At 44.1% G+C, this 13,621-nt stretch overlaps 1 protein-coding gene across 1 annotated transcript; it reads left to right on the forward strand.

The window, feature by feature from the left end:
- The first annotated feature begins 4,388 nt into the window (after positions 1-4,388).
- Positions 4,389-11,451, forward strand: LOC121445673 (rhox homeobox family member 2B-like). Its single transcript, XM_041647821.1, has 4 exons — positions 4,389-4,663; positions 4,835-5,255; positions 7,685-7,730; positions 11,255-11,451. The coding sequence occupies exons 1-4, from the start codon at positions 4,597-4,599 to the stop codon at positions 11,303-11,305; spliced, it is 585 nt and encodes a 194-aa protein (XP_041503755.1). The 5' UTR covers positions 4,389-4,596; the 3' UTR covers positions 11,306-11,451.
- Positions 11,452-13,621: the final 2,170 nt, after the last annotated feature.

The following is a 13,621-nucleotide window of genomic DNA, read 5'->3' on the forward strand; positions in this document are numbered from 1 at the left end:
GGTAAGGTGCCCTGGGGCAAGGGGTAATCTCTCCCCTCCTCATGCTACCATGGGATAGACCATGGGCTAGCTCTCCACTCGCATGTCTTCAGGGTTGAATCACCTGCACCCCAGCTCTGCTGTGCTGTCCTGGCAAGGTGCAGAGCCTGTTCTGAGAGCTGCAGTGGGTGGGGGCAGGGCCAGTTCTCCCTAGTGCTTCAGCCAGTGAGGGGCAGGACCAACTCTGTGCAGCCCAATCCTCACTGCTTTCAGTGGTGACAGGAGCCAGGGACATACCACAGACCACAGAGGCAGCAGGATCACAGACCCAGCCAGTTTCCAAGCCAGACAAGGGCCTTAGGGACAGCCCAGGCCCCCAGTGAAACCATGGCCCTGGTAGCAGCACAGGCTCCTCAGATCTCCATGGCTCACAGAGGCTCAACCCCCCAACAGTGATCTGACCCCTTGGTGGTGCTCAGGCCCTTGATGCGTCTGAGTGGCCCTTAGTGGCAATATGGGCCATGGATAGCAATACAGGTCCCTGCTGTGGTTGGACCATGGGCTCAGACAGGGTCCTCGGCAGGGGCCCAGGCCCAGATGTCACAGTGGCCCCAGGTGGCAGTGCAGGTCCCTCTGAACAGCATGGCCTGTGAACACCTGTATGGCCCAGGTGTCAGCCCAGATCCTGAGCATCCACACAGGAATCTCAGACATCAGTGCAGACCCCGGCTGTGGCAGGGTCACTGACCCAGACTTGGTCCCTGCTGCAGCTCGGGCCCATATGACACCCTGGGCCTAGGTTGCAGCACACGACACTCAGGTCAGTATGGGTTCAGCAGTGGTACAGCTCTCAGGCACCAAGAAGGCCACAGGGTGGGAGCCCAGATCCTGGGCATCAGTGTGGTGTTTGGTAGCAACACGGGTCACGGACATCAGCACAGACTCAGGCTGTGGTAGGACCACAGGCCAAGACATGGAGATCTCTCCTGGGTGGTGACAGAGAGGGAAAGCTGGCAGGCTGAACCAGACCAGCTACCAGCCAGACCCAGAATCAGGACAACAAGGTAGCCCACCCCACACCCACCTCATCTATGAGCCTCTAGAGCACGTGACAGCACAGACCCAAAGCTGCAGGTCCTAAACAACACGGGGGGTGGGGGGGAGCAACACAGGATATCCAAGAGGGTCCTAGTCAGGGCCCAGTACCCACAGCGCAGCAGAAACCAGAGGCCCCGGACCAGACCAATGACTCCGTGCAATGAGCACTTTCAAGAAAAGGGCATATATGTGTGGACTGAAGGTGACCTGTGACACAGCACAGCTTCTGCACCGAGGTTTGAGGGGTGTTTGATTTTTTTTGTGATTTGGTTCGGGTTTTGATTTACTTTTAAACTTTATTTTGGCAGGGGAGATTGCAAGGGCAGAGGGCAGGAGCGAGGAGACAGGGGAATGAGTCATATTAGGATGTGTGATGTGAAATTCACAAAGAATCAAGAAAATGTTTTAGAACTAAATACAAATAAAAGCAAGATGTATGAAAAAACTGGAGATGTCATTAAAGATTCAAGACCCACTCCGCAAGCAGTGTGGCGGTTTCTCAGGAAATTCGGAATCAACCTACCCCTAGACCCAGCAATACCACTCTTGGGAATATACCCAAGAGATGCCCTATCATACAACAAAAGTATATGCTCAACTATGTTCATAGCAGCATTGTTTGTAATAGCCAGAACCTGGAAACAACCTAGATGCCCTTCAATGGAAGAATGGATGAAGAAAATATGGAATATATACATATTAGAGTTCTACTCAGCAGTAAAAAAACAATGACTTCTTGAATTTTGCATGCAAATGGACAGAAATATAAAACACTACCCTGAGTGAGGTAAGCCAGACCCAAAAGGAGGAACACAGGATGTACTCACTCATAATTGGTTTCTAGCCATAAATAAAGGACATTGAGCCTATAATTCGTGATCCTAGAGAAGCTAAATAAGAAGGAGAACCCAAAGAAAAACACATAGTCATCCTCCTGGATATTAACCTTCATCAGGCGATGAAAGGAGACAGAGACAGAGACCCACATTGGAGCACCGGACTGAAATCTCAAGGTCCAAAACAGGAGCAGAAGGAGAGAGAGGACGAGCAAGGAACTCAGGACTGCGAGGGGTGCACCCACATACTGAGACAATGGGGATGTTCTATCAGGAACTCACCAAGGCCAGCTGGACTGGGTGTGAAAAAGCATGGGATAAAACCGGACTTGCTGAACATAGCAGACAATGAGGACTGCTGAGAAGTCAAGAACAATGGCACTGGGTTTTGATCCTACTGCACGTACTGGCTTTGTGGGAGCCTAGGCAGTTTGGATGCTCAACTTACTAGACCTGGATGGAGGTGGAAGGTCCTTGGACTCCCCACAGAACAGCGAACCCTGATTGCTCTTTGGGCTGATGAGGGAGGGGGTGTTGGTTGGGGGGAGGGGGAGGGAAATGGGAGGCAGTGGCGGGGAGGAGACAGAAATCCTTAATAAATAAATAATAATAATAAAGAAAATAAAGGGGAAAAAAAGAACCACTCCGTGTTGGTCAGTATCGTGTCTACCCTTTCAGCTCTCTGTGGTACCCATGAGACAGCCTGGGATCTTCCAATATCACATGGTATAGAGGGGCACTGAACAGCAGAAGCTGGGTTTCAAGAGTTCCAAAGGCTGTAGCCCCCAGTGACTTCTCTAGACACACAAGGGGCCATGTTCTCCTATGCAAGGCTGGAATTCCTCAGCAGGGTCCTGATCAGAAGGGTTCCCCAATCCCTCTGAACTCCTGCTGCAATCTGAAGCCGCCATGCAAAAGGGGACATGCAAGAGGGGCACCTGCAGCTCAGGAGAGCAGGGCTGTAGCTCAGTGGAGTTCTGTCCTAAGGGCCTGAAATGCAGGGCCACTTGAGAGACAGGATAGAAACACCTGCATTACCAAGGAGGCTATGGGACAAAGCTGTATGTTCACAGAATTTCTGAAACCAACATGGTTAACATTTTAAAAACCAAATCATGCCCTTTGCTCTCTGCTTGGCAGGAAAATGAGGAGTGACAGACGGAACTGATAAGATGAAATAAGAAAGGGATCTCTCTCTCTATGCCTCTCTCTCCCTCTTTCTCTCTTTCTTGAGACCAAATGCCCAAGGCAGGATTAAAACTCCCTCTGAGACAAAGAAGGACTTTGAAGCTATTATCTTCCTGTGTCAGTGTTCAGCCTGGGACAGCCTGTCACTTTATGCAATTGGGGAGCTCAAATCCAAGCTTTTAGAAATTCTTGCCAAGGACTCTGCACAATGAGCTACATCCCCAGCACATAAATGAGTGTCTTTATAATCACAGAAGGAAGAGAGAAAAATATTTCCCAGGTCCTGGGGACCTCAACAAAAGGAGATTCAGGTCATACAGTAAAAACAAAGGGCAGGAAGCAAACATATGCAGATTTAGCGGTGAGGTAGTTACCAGAACTGTGAGGTAAGTCTTATCCTGGAAGAATTTCAGCACCAGGGCTCCAGAATATTCCCAGCACCAAATAGAGTGTGTCTGGACAGACACTAGTACTTTAGGGCTCCTTCCATTTTAAGAGTGACCAGAACATGCTTGGAAAAGCTGGCTGCCTTGGAACCAGTCTGACCACCTGCCAGGAAAGGGGCTGCTTGACTCTGGGATGGAAACCAGGCACAAAGGCCTGCTCTTGACACTCTGACCATTCACAGAAGACGTTAAAAATGCGTTCAAGAGAAAGGTGAGGAACCTCAGCACAGGTGTGACTATTCTCACGCTTTGCCAGCGCTCATGAAGGCTGGACGGTACTACTAAGCTCCTCCTCAGTAGCCCTGGTGAAGATGAGCCCACCGATCTGCCTGCTGAACAGCCCCAGGTCCTGCAACCCTGCCCAAGCTCCTGCAAAGTCAGAACACGGAAGCAAGGCAGGATCTACCTTGCTGGGGAAGTTCAAAGAAGAGCCTCCCAGATAAACACATTACTTAGTACCCATTCTCTGCCAAGTTGCAAGGACCCAATGTCAAGACTAAGAGATATTGTCCTCACATCTCCACAAGGTCTTAAAGGCTTCTGGTGGATCTTTTCTTGCCCCCTGCAAATCGGTTCCTGTGGTTGACCACCACCCGTTCCCTAGGAAGATAGTCACCATGGTGAAAGGACTCATGAAGTTGCAACTCGGAAGGCCCCTTCTATTCCGTTGTCCAGGTGCCACCCGTTCCCGCACAAACACATGCAGCTCACTCAAGCTTCAGGCTGCACTCAGTTTTGCCCCTGAGGATCGCAGACCATAACAACTGCAGGCCAACCGGAAGCCAGGACGGCATGGCCAGGATTGGATACATGCTAATAAGGACTATGAGGGGGGGGGGGGACCCGGAAACCAGGAAAACCCCTGCGGGTTGAGGAGCCTCACTCCCAGAGCGGTAGAGGGCTCCAACTCAGAAGCTATAGAGATATAGCAAGTCCTTGAGGCTGAGAGACCTTACTTCCGGAACGTCAGGGAGCTCCGGCTCCGACACGTCAGAGGCACGACGGACAGCAAGCCATAAGCCACTGCAACGCCGGCATTCTGGAAGGACATGGAGCGTCAAAACTTCGATTACCTGCTTTACGTGGGACTTGACGACGACGATGACAACTGGGATGGTCAGTGCGTGCTAGGAACGGTGGGGTGGTGCTGTCCATGGGGGGAGGAGCGTCCACAGAGGCGGCGGGGCAGGCCCCGTGTACTGGCGTCGCCTGTTGGCGCTCGACTTCACGGGATTTCGCATCACGAGGCCCTGTCACCTCGGTGCCCTTTCTGTTTCCCACTTCCAGAGGCTGAGGCATCGACGGTCTTGCAGGCTGGAGAGGGACGAAATGAGGAAGCCAGTGGACCGGGCCAGGCTGGGCGCGGAGCCGCAGCCGCTGCAGCCATAGCCGCAGAAGCAGCCGGAGCAGAAGCAGGAGAAGGCCCCTCAGCTGCTGGCGCAGCAGGCCCCGTGGATGATGGGAACCAAGAGGGCGCTGTTGGTGGCCATGGCCAGGAGAATGAGCCACAGCCTCAGGAGCCAGATCGTGGGGCCATGGGAGACAACCAGGCTGTGCTGTCCTTGGCCGAGCGGTGGTCCTGTGTTCAACCCGTGAGGGTGCTGGTGCCTGAATTCCGAGTCCATTACCAGCACAGGTTCACCTTGGCTCAGCTCCAAGAGCTGGAGAGCGCCTTTCAGCGCAGTCAGTACCTCACCACTGAGGAGGCGTGAGTAGCTTGCCTAGCTTGCTCTGTTGTTTGTTGGGCCTCCAGGTTCCACTCTTGTCCTCGTTTTATTATATTTTTAAATGTGATTTTTTTTTAATTTCTCTTATTTAAGTCCTCAGTGTGTGTGTGTGTGTGTGTGTGTGTGTGTGTGTGTGTGTGTGTGTGTGTGTTGTGCTTGCATGTGCATATCCACAAAATTGCACCTATGGGGAACAGACGACAACTTTCAATAATTGTTTCTCTTCTCCAATCACGTGTGTCCCCGGTGTTGAACTCAGGCATGCAGGCAAGCACCTATTTGTCTGAGCCATTTTGCTACAGTGGTGAATGCGAGGGTGATTGCAGGGCCAGCCTCAGCTACAGAGTGGAAGGTTATCTTTAGATCTCCTGAGTGACTTGGGAGCATGGGGGTCACTGGAGAGGGGAGAAGGGGAGAAGAGAGGAGGAGAGGGGAGCAGACAAAAATGTGTAGCCCAATAAAACCAATTTAAAAAAAAATGAGCTGGACAGTGGTGGCGCATGCTTTTAATTCCAGCACTCAGGAGGCAGAAGCAGGTAGATCTCTGTGAGTTCAGGGCCAGCCTGGTCTACAGAGCTAGTTCCAGGACAGCTAGGGCTCTTACACAAAGAAGCCATGTCTCGAAAAAACAAATAAACATATACACACTTATGTATGGTTTTTACTACATATAACATATAATATAACATATATTAATATATTATATTATCTAATTGATATATTAATGTGTATTAATATGTTAATATACTTTGACATATTATTTAATGTGTTATATAACATACTATATAAATATATTATAGATTAACCTATAATATATTTATATATTATTATACTACATATATAAATATACAATATATTATAATATAATTTATATAATGATATAATATAGCATGATGTAATAATTGTTATATTAATGTATTAAAATACATTAATATATTAACATATTGATTTTATTAATACATAAATATGATGTTTATAATATAGTATAATGTATGGTGATATAGTGTACATTAAGTACATTAATATATGATATATAATATATTGATATGTATATTATTACATATTATGTATTATGTGTTATATATTACATGCTTATTATATATTAAAGACCAAAATATATGTTATATAATTTATAACATTATATTATAATATATTGTGTTACTATATATGTTGTATATTAAATATTATATGATATTGCTGTGTTATATGTTAAATATCATTTATGATATATTGGATATTGTATGATATATTAAATATAATGTATGACATATTAAATATTACATATTGAATATTATATGATCAACATTAAATATCATATATCATTGTGTAATGTATATATTTGGTTTGTAATATATATTAAAAATGAAAATAAAAAACAACCCGAGCTGAGTGGGGTGGTTCAGATTTTTAATCTCATTGCTTGGGATTTGGAGGCAGGTAGATCAGAAGTTCAAGGTTATCTCAGTTCTATGATGAGTTCCAGGCTAGCACCATATCCATTAGGCCATTTGTGTTGAGAGTGAAGCTATATTCCACCATGCTGTTTTTTTTTCTATCAGGGGTGGAGAAGTGTGGGAGTGCCTTTCTCTTCTGACTTTCTGATATAAGACCTCACTCTGTAGCAAGGCTGTCCAGGTACTTGCAAGGAGTCTTCTACCTCAGTTTCCAATGGTGCTTGGAATTCAGGACTGTGTGGCTAGTGTTGTGAGATTTTATAACATTCACCTTGGGCCTGCTATGACTTTAATATTTCTTTACCTTGATTGGCAAGATGGCTCATCAGGTGAAGACACTACCAAGCCTGAGATCCTGAATTCCATTCTGAAGACACACATGGAAGAAGAGGACTCCGGCAAGCTGTCCTCTCGCCTCCCATATACACCATTGACACATACACACATTAAGAAAAGAAATAAGTGTGATATTTCATTTTTCTGATGATTAGCAGGTTGGAGTACCTTGTGTATTATTTGAATATTTAAAATTCTGGGATGCTTCCATTAATCTTTATTTGAGCTTCCTTCTATCCTGACAAAACATGTCACCTGGGCTTTCCCTATGTACATTTGTTTTGTAGTTTTTGCCTTGTTTTGTGTTGGGTTTAGTTTTTGCTGTTGTTGTTTTAAGTCTCCTGTATGACTACACCTAGTGTTAGGAGCACTGTTTTGAGGATTTTACTAGACAGTGTTAGTGGCTTTCAAATTGCTTATTAGAGATATACTTTGGTTTGCATATCTACTAATGGTAATAAAATAATTTGTTCTAAAACTCTCAAAATTCTCAAAGCGAATATCAGAGAAGGTAGAGAATGAGACAAAATATTTCGAAACACATATAAAATATCTTTCTCATATTTAATTTTACATATCCATAATTCCAAATACTGAATGTCTTCCATTTTTACCCTCAGGAAACGATTGGCATCTTGCTTGGGTGTAACTGAAGCCAGAGTGCAGGTCAGTAAGCACGGAACAGCCATTTGGGAGGAAAGTGATTCTAGATGTTACTTTATCTGCAGGTCCTGTTGGTCCTCTGAGTCAAAATTTGTGTTGCTTTTTTAATTTTCCATGTTTCATATTGACTTTTAAATATTTATCTCTAAATTGTGTGTGTGTGTGTGTGTGTGTGTGCGCGTGCGCGCGCGCGCATGCACATATGTGTGTGTGCACCCAAGGGAGCCAGGAGAGGGCATAAATTTCCTGGAGCTGGAGTTACACGTATGTATGAGCAGCCAAATGGGTATTAGGAACTGAACTCAAATTCTCTCCACTCCACGTCCCTAATAAGCAATTTCATAAAACACTAATATGAACAGCAAAAACTTCAAAAGAAATGCTCCTAATGCCCCAAAAGAGTATCAGTTTTACAGTGTATACATATATATCCTGCATATTTATATAACATTCGTAGAACTATCTTATATATTATGGGTACATATTTTCTAAGCTAAAATGCATACATTCATAATTCAGCCACAAGATACATGTATATGTAGTACATATGTACTTAAGTAGTAAAAATAGTTTAGTACATTCTTTGTTCCTTAGGAAGTTATGTGTCTTCTGGAAATGAGCCATTCCTGATTAGTAGGGCTTTCTAGTTCCATTTTCTACCCACCAGGACCACAAATCTCAAAAGACATTTTGAGTGACCTAGAATGATGGTTTAGTGGTATAATATATAAATATAAATATATTATAGACTAATCTTTAATATATTATGCAACACATAAAGTATATTAACATTAATATATCAATTAGATAACATATTGACATGTTATGTATTATATGTTAAATATTATATATTATATGTAGTAAAAACTATACATATGTGTGTATGTATATGTGTATATATGTATTTGTTTTTTCAAGACAAGGCTGTCCGGCCCTAGCTGTCCTGGAACTCACTCTGTAGACCAGGCTGGCCTTGAACTCACAGAGATCTACCTGCCTCTGCCTCAAAATGTCTTTTGAGATTTTTGGTCCTGGTTGGTAGAAAATGGAACAAGAAAGCCCTACTAATTAGGAATGGCTCATTTCCTCAGGAGCAAAGAATTACTAAACTATTTTTACTGCTTTTTTTGGGAAAAGATGTGTGTGTGTGTGTGTGTGTGTGTGTGTGTGTGTGTGTGTGTCTGTATTTTTCATTTTTGAAATTTAACCCAAAAAATATTCCAGGAAAAGATGGAGAGGTTGGGCTGGGTCTCCTTCAGATGGCATTTGCTACCAAGGACAGTGGGCAGCTGGCCAATACCCAGGCTACCCCAGCCCACTTCTCCCTGATTACTCCAGAATGGGAGAGACAGTGGAGGTGCAGCTGGGAGCAGGGGCCAAGGGTGGTGGCTCTGGGGTAAGAAGCTGGGCTGAGGCTGGGGAGAGGTGGGGGTTCCCATGTGCAGTCATCTTTGCGCAGTGACAGCCTCGAAGCTGTCAGGGCTAAGAACCTACATAGGTGTGGGTGTGGCAGGCTAAACAGGACGCTGTAGCCAGGTATCTGGGAAAGGCAGGCTTGGGGCTGGCCTTCCCTTCTAACTGATGGTCTGCCGGGGTCGTCCATAGCCTGTCATGCCAGCCTGTGAGGCCCCTCTGTTGCTGCCCATCTGAAGGCCAATGACATGCTTACCCTCCTGCTATATATACAAGTATCTTGTGGCTGAATTATGAATGTATGCATTTTAGCTTAGAAAATATGTACAGATAATGCATAAGATAGTTGCATGAATGACAGTTATGTAGGATATATATGCATGCATTGTAAGACTGATTTTCTTTTGGGGGTTAGGAGCATTTCTTTTGAGTTTTTTTTTTTTTTTTTTTGCTGTTCCTATAAGTGTTTTTTGAAATTGCTTATTAGGGACATAGTATGTTTTTATTTTTGCTAATGGTGGAGGATAATAAAACAAAATTACCAGTAGGGTTTTTTGTTTGTTTGTTTTTGGAGGCAGGATTTCCCTGTGTAGCTTTGGAGCCTGTCCTGGAACTCACTCTGTAGACCAGGCTGGCCTCAAACTCACAAAGCTCTGCCTGCCTCTGCCTCCCGAGTGCTGGGATTAAAGGTGTGCACCACTCCCCAGCAAGGCTGGCATTCTTTAAAAAGCATTTCTCTGGGGAGTCATAACGTGTTTGTGATATATAAATTACCCAAATAAGTGTAGCTAGGGGATCCATGACACTAATTTTAAAAACTAATAATAAATTCTATCCTTACAGGGGGAATTGCTGATAATTTACAGGCTGAACTCATATAACTAATGAAAACTTATCTTATGGAAACGAAGAAAATATCCAGTTAAATTACCTACTCCTACTGGGTTTTTAAAATTTTTATTAGTCTCTGAAAATTTCATACATGTTTTGATCATATTTGTCCTCCCCCAACTCTTCCTCCATCCACCCAACTTTGTGTACCCACTTTTTATAACTCATCCAGACCAATTTGTGCTGCCCAAATATTGCATATCTAAGACTATATATATATATATATATATATATATATATATATATATATATATATATATATATATATATTCTGAGATTTTCTGTCCTGCCCAGTACCCGCAGTCATTAAGTTCCAAAGAAATCACACAGTGGTCTACATTAGTTATAAACTGATTGGCCTAGTAGCTCAGACTTCTTATTAACTGTTAAAACTTATATTAGCCCATTATTCTAGTATATGTTAGCCACATGGCTCGGTACCTTTTTCAGCAAGGCAGTCACATATTGCTTCCTCTGCAGCTGGATAAAAGACTGCAGAGCAATGGGCTTCCTTCTTCCCAGAATTCTCCTGTTCTTGTGGCCCGCCTCTACTTCCTGTCTGGTTGTCCTGCCTATACTTCCTGCCTGGCTACTGGCCAATCAGTGTTTATTTAAAATATAACTGACAGAATATAGACCACTGTCCCACACCATGTATACACACAACACACACACCCTGATGTTCCAAGAAAACAGTTTCCTTGTGGTCATGCACAGCCTCTGGCTCTTACAGTTTTTCTGTCCTCTCTCCCAAAATGATATCTGAGCCTTGGATAAAGGCATGGAGCATATTTGTGGATGACAATTCTTCAAACTCTTATTTTCTCTGCCTATTATCCACTTGTAGTTCTCTGTGTTGATCACCATTTACCGAAAATAGAAGTTTCTCTAATGAGGGCTGAAAATTCACTAATCTATGGATAGAACTATAAGTCATTAGGAGTCAGTTTAATATTATTCTGATTTAGCAGTGTTAATAGTCATATGTTCTCCTCTAGGACATGATCTATCTGGGCACAGGTTCTTGGCCTTAATAATGGTGCCAGCTATGGGATTCAAAGTGTCATCTGACCTATATCTAACTGGCAAGTACTGGTTACTACAACTAGGAAAGGACAAAGTCTTTATTAGTAGAGGTTAAAATTCTGCAGATTCCTGCTGTTTTTTTAAGTACTTCAATTATTTACTACACTAAACCTTTTCCTTTTCCCCAATCACTGTAGAGATGGTTTTTGAAGAGGAGAGAAAAATACAGAAGATATAAGAGACTGTGAGCACCCAGAGGTTCTCCTCCGGCTTCCCATAACCTCTTTCTCTGAAGATTGTGGGGGAGACCTAGAGTGCCACTCTCACCAGGTGTCAGATGCTCATGAGATTTGGCTGCTGCCAAAACCCCGCTAATACATGCTGATGTCCTCAGTGCTTCTGTTTGCAATAAAGAAGTGAATGCCCACTGTATTTGTCTTGTGTGTCTTCTGAGATTGTTAAGATACATGTCCAAGTTATCAAGGAAATGTCATTTAAACAGGGTGACAAGGTCTCTTTTCAGGAGGCAACACCTCTAAGCCATAGTTAGTTAGCCCTGTGGATTGCAGACACTTTCCAGTTTCTGCTGTAGGGTAGCACTGACATACATGTTCTTGTTTGTCACCCTTCATACTATGCTCACCCCGCTCTTACCATAGAGGACTGCAAGGCTACAGGAAAGACAGGCAAGACCCTAGGAAGAAAGAGTGCTTTTTCCCAATACAGATGATGATCCGTGACCCTCCATACTCAGGATTTCATTCTGGCCCTGGACTCTGACAGAAACTACTCACAGGGTTCACAGGACACAGGCAATGATATGGTAACTAGGCTCCTCCTAACTGTTTTCCCTACCCCACCCATTTCTGTGTGGAACTTTAGTGGCCATAAGTGGCATGGGTCAACAGCCAGTTCTGTCCTAGGTCTTACATTTTGCTGCCACCAATATTCTGTTATTACACCCTTGTCCTCTCAGCCCTGTGTTTACAATAAAGAGCTGACTTCTCAATATCTGTTTCAAGTGCCATCTGAGATGGCTAAGGTATGTGTCTGTGTTACCAAGGGAATGACATTTAGGTAGACCATGCAGATGTGACTTTTCCTGGTGTTGACAGTTAGGAGGACCTCCTCTTGTCTGCAAACTTTTCCTCTCCTCCTTCTCCATCTGCTGCAGCTGCGACTTCTCTAGACTCAGCTTACATAAGTGTGGGCTTCTCTTCATCAGCTCCTGCTACAAGCTCCATAGGATGGGAGGCTTCACCTTTGGAAAGAAGGAAGGGAGAACACAGAGCTGAGGACATTTAAGCACAGTTGTACAGGACACTCAGATAACAAGAACACACTATCTCAGAGCAATGGGGGCAGCTATAGAAAATTTCCCTTCTATTCAGGAATCCTGAGCTGCTTTCCTTCAAGGAGTTCTCTGAAGCATCTCCCTGTTAGGCAATGACCATGAGATTCTACCCGACGCACATCTACAAGGCTACACTAATCAGTGACACCATGGTTGCACCCTGGAGGAGGCCTTGGGCCCCTACTGCTGGCTGTGTACTGAGAAGGTGTGCCCAGGTGCCCTGTCACTCCCTAGTCACGGCTACAGATTTCCCCAGGTGGTCACGTAGTCTTCTCCTGTGGTGTCTTCCTTAGCCCAGGTTACAGTGTTTCTGTTTCATGTTCAAATGGCATGTAATTAGATGTACTTATTCCTAATTGTCATGGGTGGGACACATTCTTAGTCATATGACACCATGCAGTCTTCATGAAAATTGTCAGGCAGACCTGAACAAGGACAACACCAATACAGTCGCCACGATGTAAGGAGGAAACCCCACAGGGCCTAGCCCTAGACAAAGAACTACAGAGGACTGAGGAGTGCTGGGAGGAAGAAAATTAGTCTTCACCTCAGATGAGCTCCCTAACTGGTTATCCAATACCGATTAGTCAGCCAGCCCTGAAATCATATATATTATGTTATATTATATTATATTAATATATATGAATATGTTTGTCTGTCTGTCCGTCTATCCACAAAATTATCACAGACGGAGCCAAAATTTTGAAAGTGAGTGAAATGTGGGGAACATATGGGAGCAGTTGGAGGGAAGAAGTGAAAGGGGAAGCAATGGAATTATATTTTAATTTTTAAATGAAATATTTTAATGAAAAGGAAAGAAAGTTGTCATGCAATAAAACAGACAATGGGGCACATTTATGGGGAAAGTATAAGCAGAAACAATAAGAGCTAAAGACAGTGGCTGAGGTCTGTAGTCACAGCACTTGAGAAGTAGATTGTATGTGAATCAAAATGCCCTGGTCATCCTTGGCTGCACAGCAAGCTCAAGTCCATACTGCACTACACGAGGTCTCCATCTAAATTTTTAAAAGTGGGACTGGGAAAGGGCTCAGTAGTGAAGATGGCTGCTAAGTAAGCATAAAGATCTAATTTTGACCCCCAACATAGATGTAAAAGCTAGGCAACATTGAAACCTGGTTTCTGTGAGAAAAGTAGATGCAGAGGGCTTGCTGGCCAGCCAGTCTAACTGTAACTGTGGGCTTGAGGTTCA

This window comes from Microtus oregoni, unplaced genomic scaffold (assembly GCF_018167655.1).
Source record: "Microtus oregoni isolate MIOR12 unplaced genomic scaffold, Mior012 000268F_005, whole genome shotgun sequence".
In the NCBI taxonomy this organism is placed as follows: domain Eukaryota; kingdom Metazoa; phylum Chordata; class Mammalia; order Rodentia; family Cricetidae; genus Microtus; species Microtus oregoni.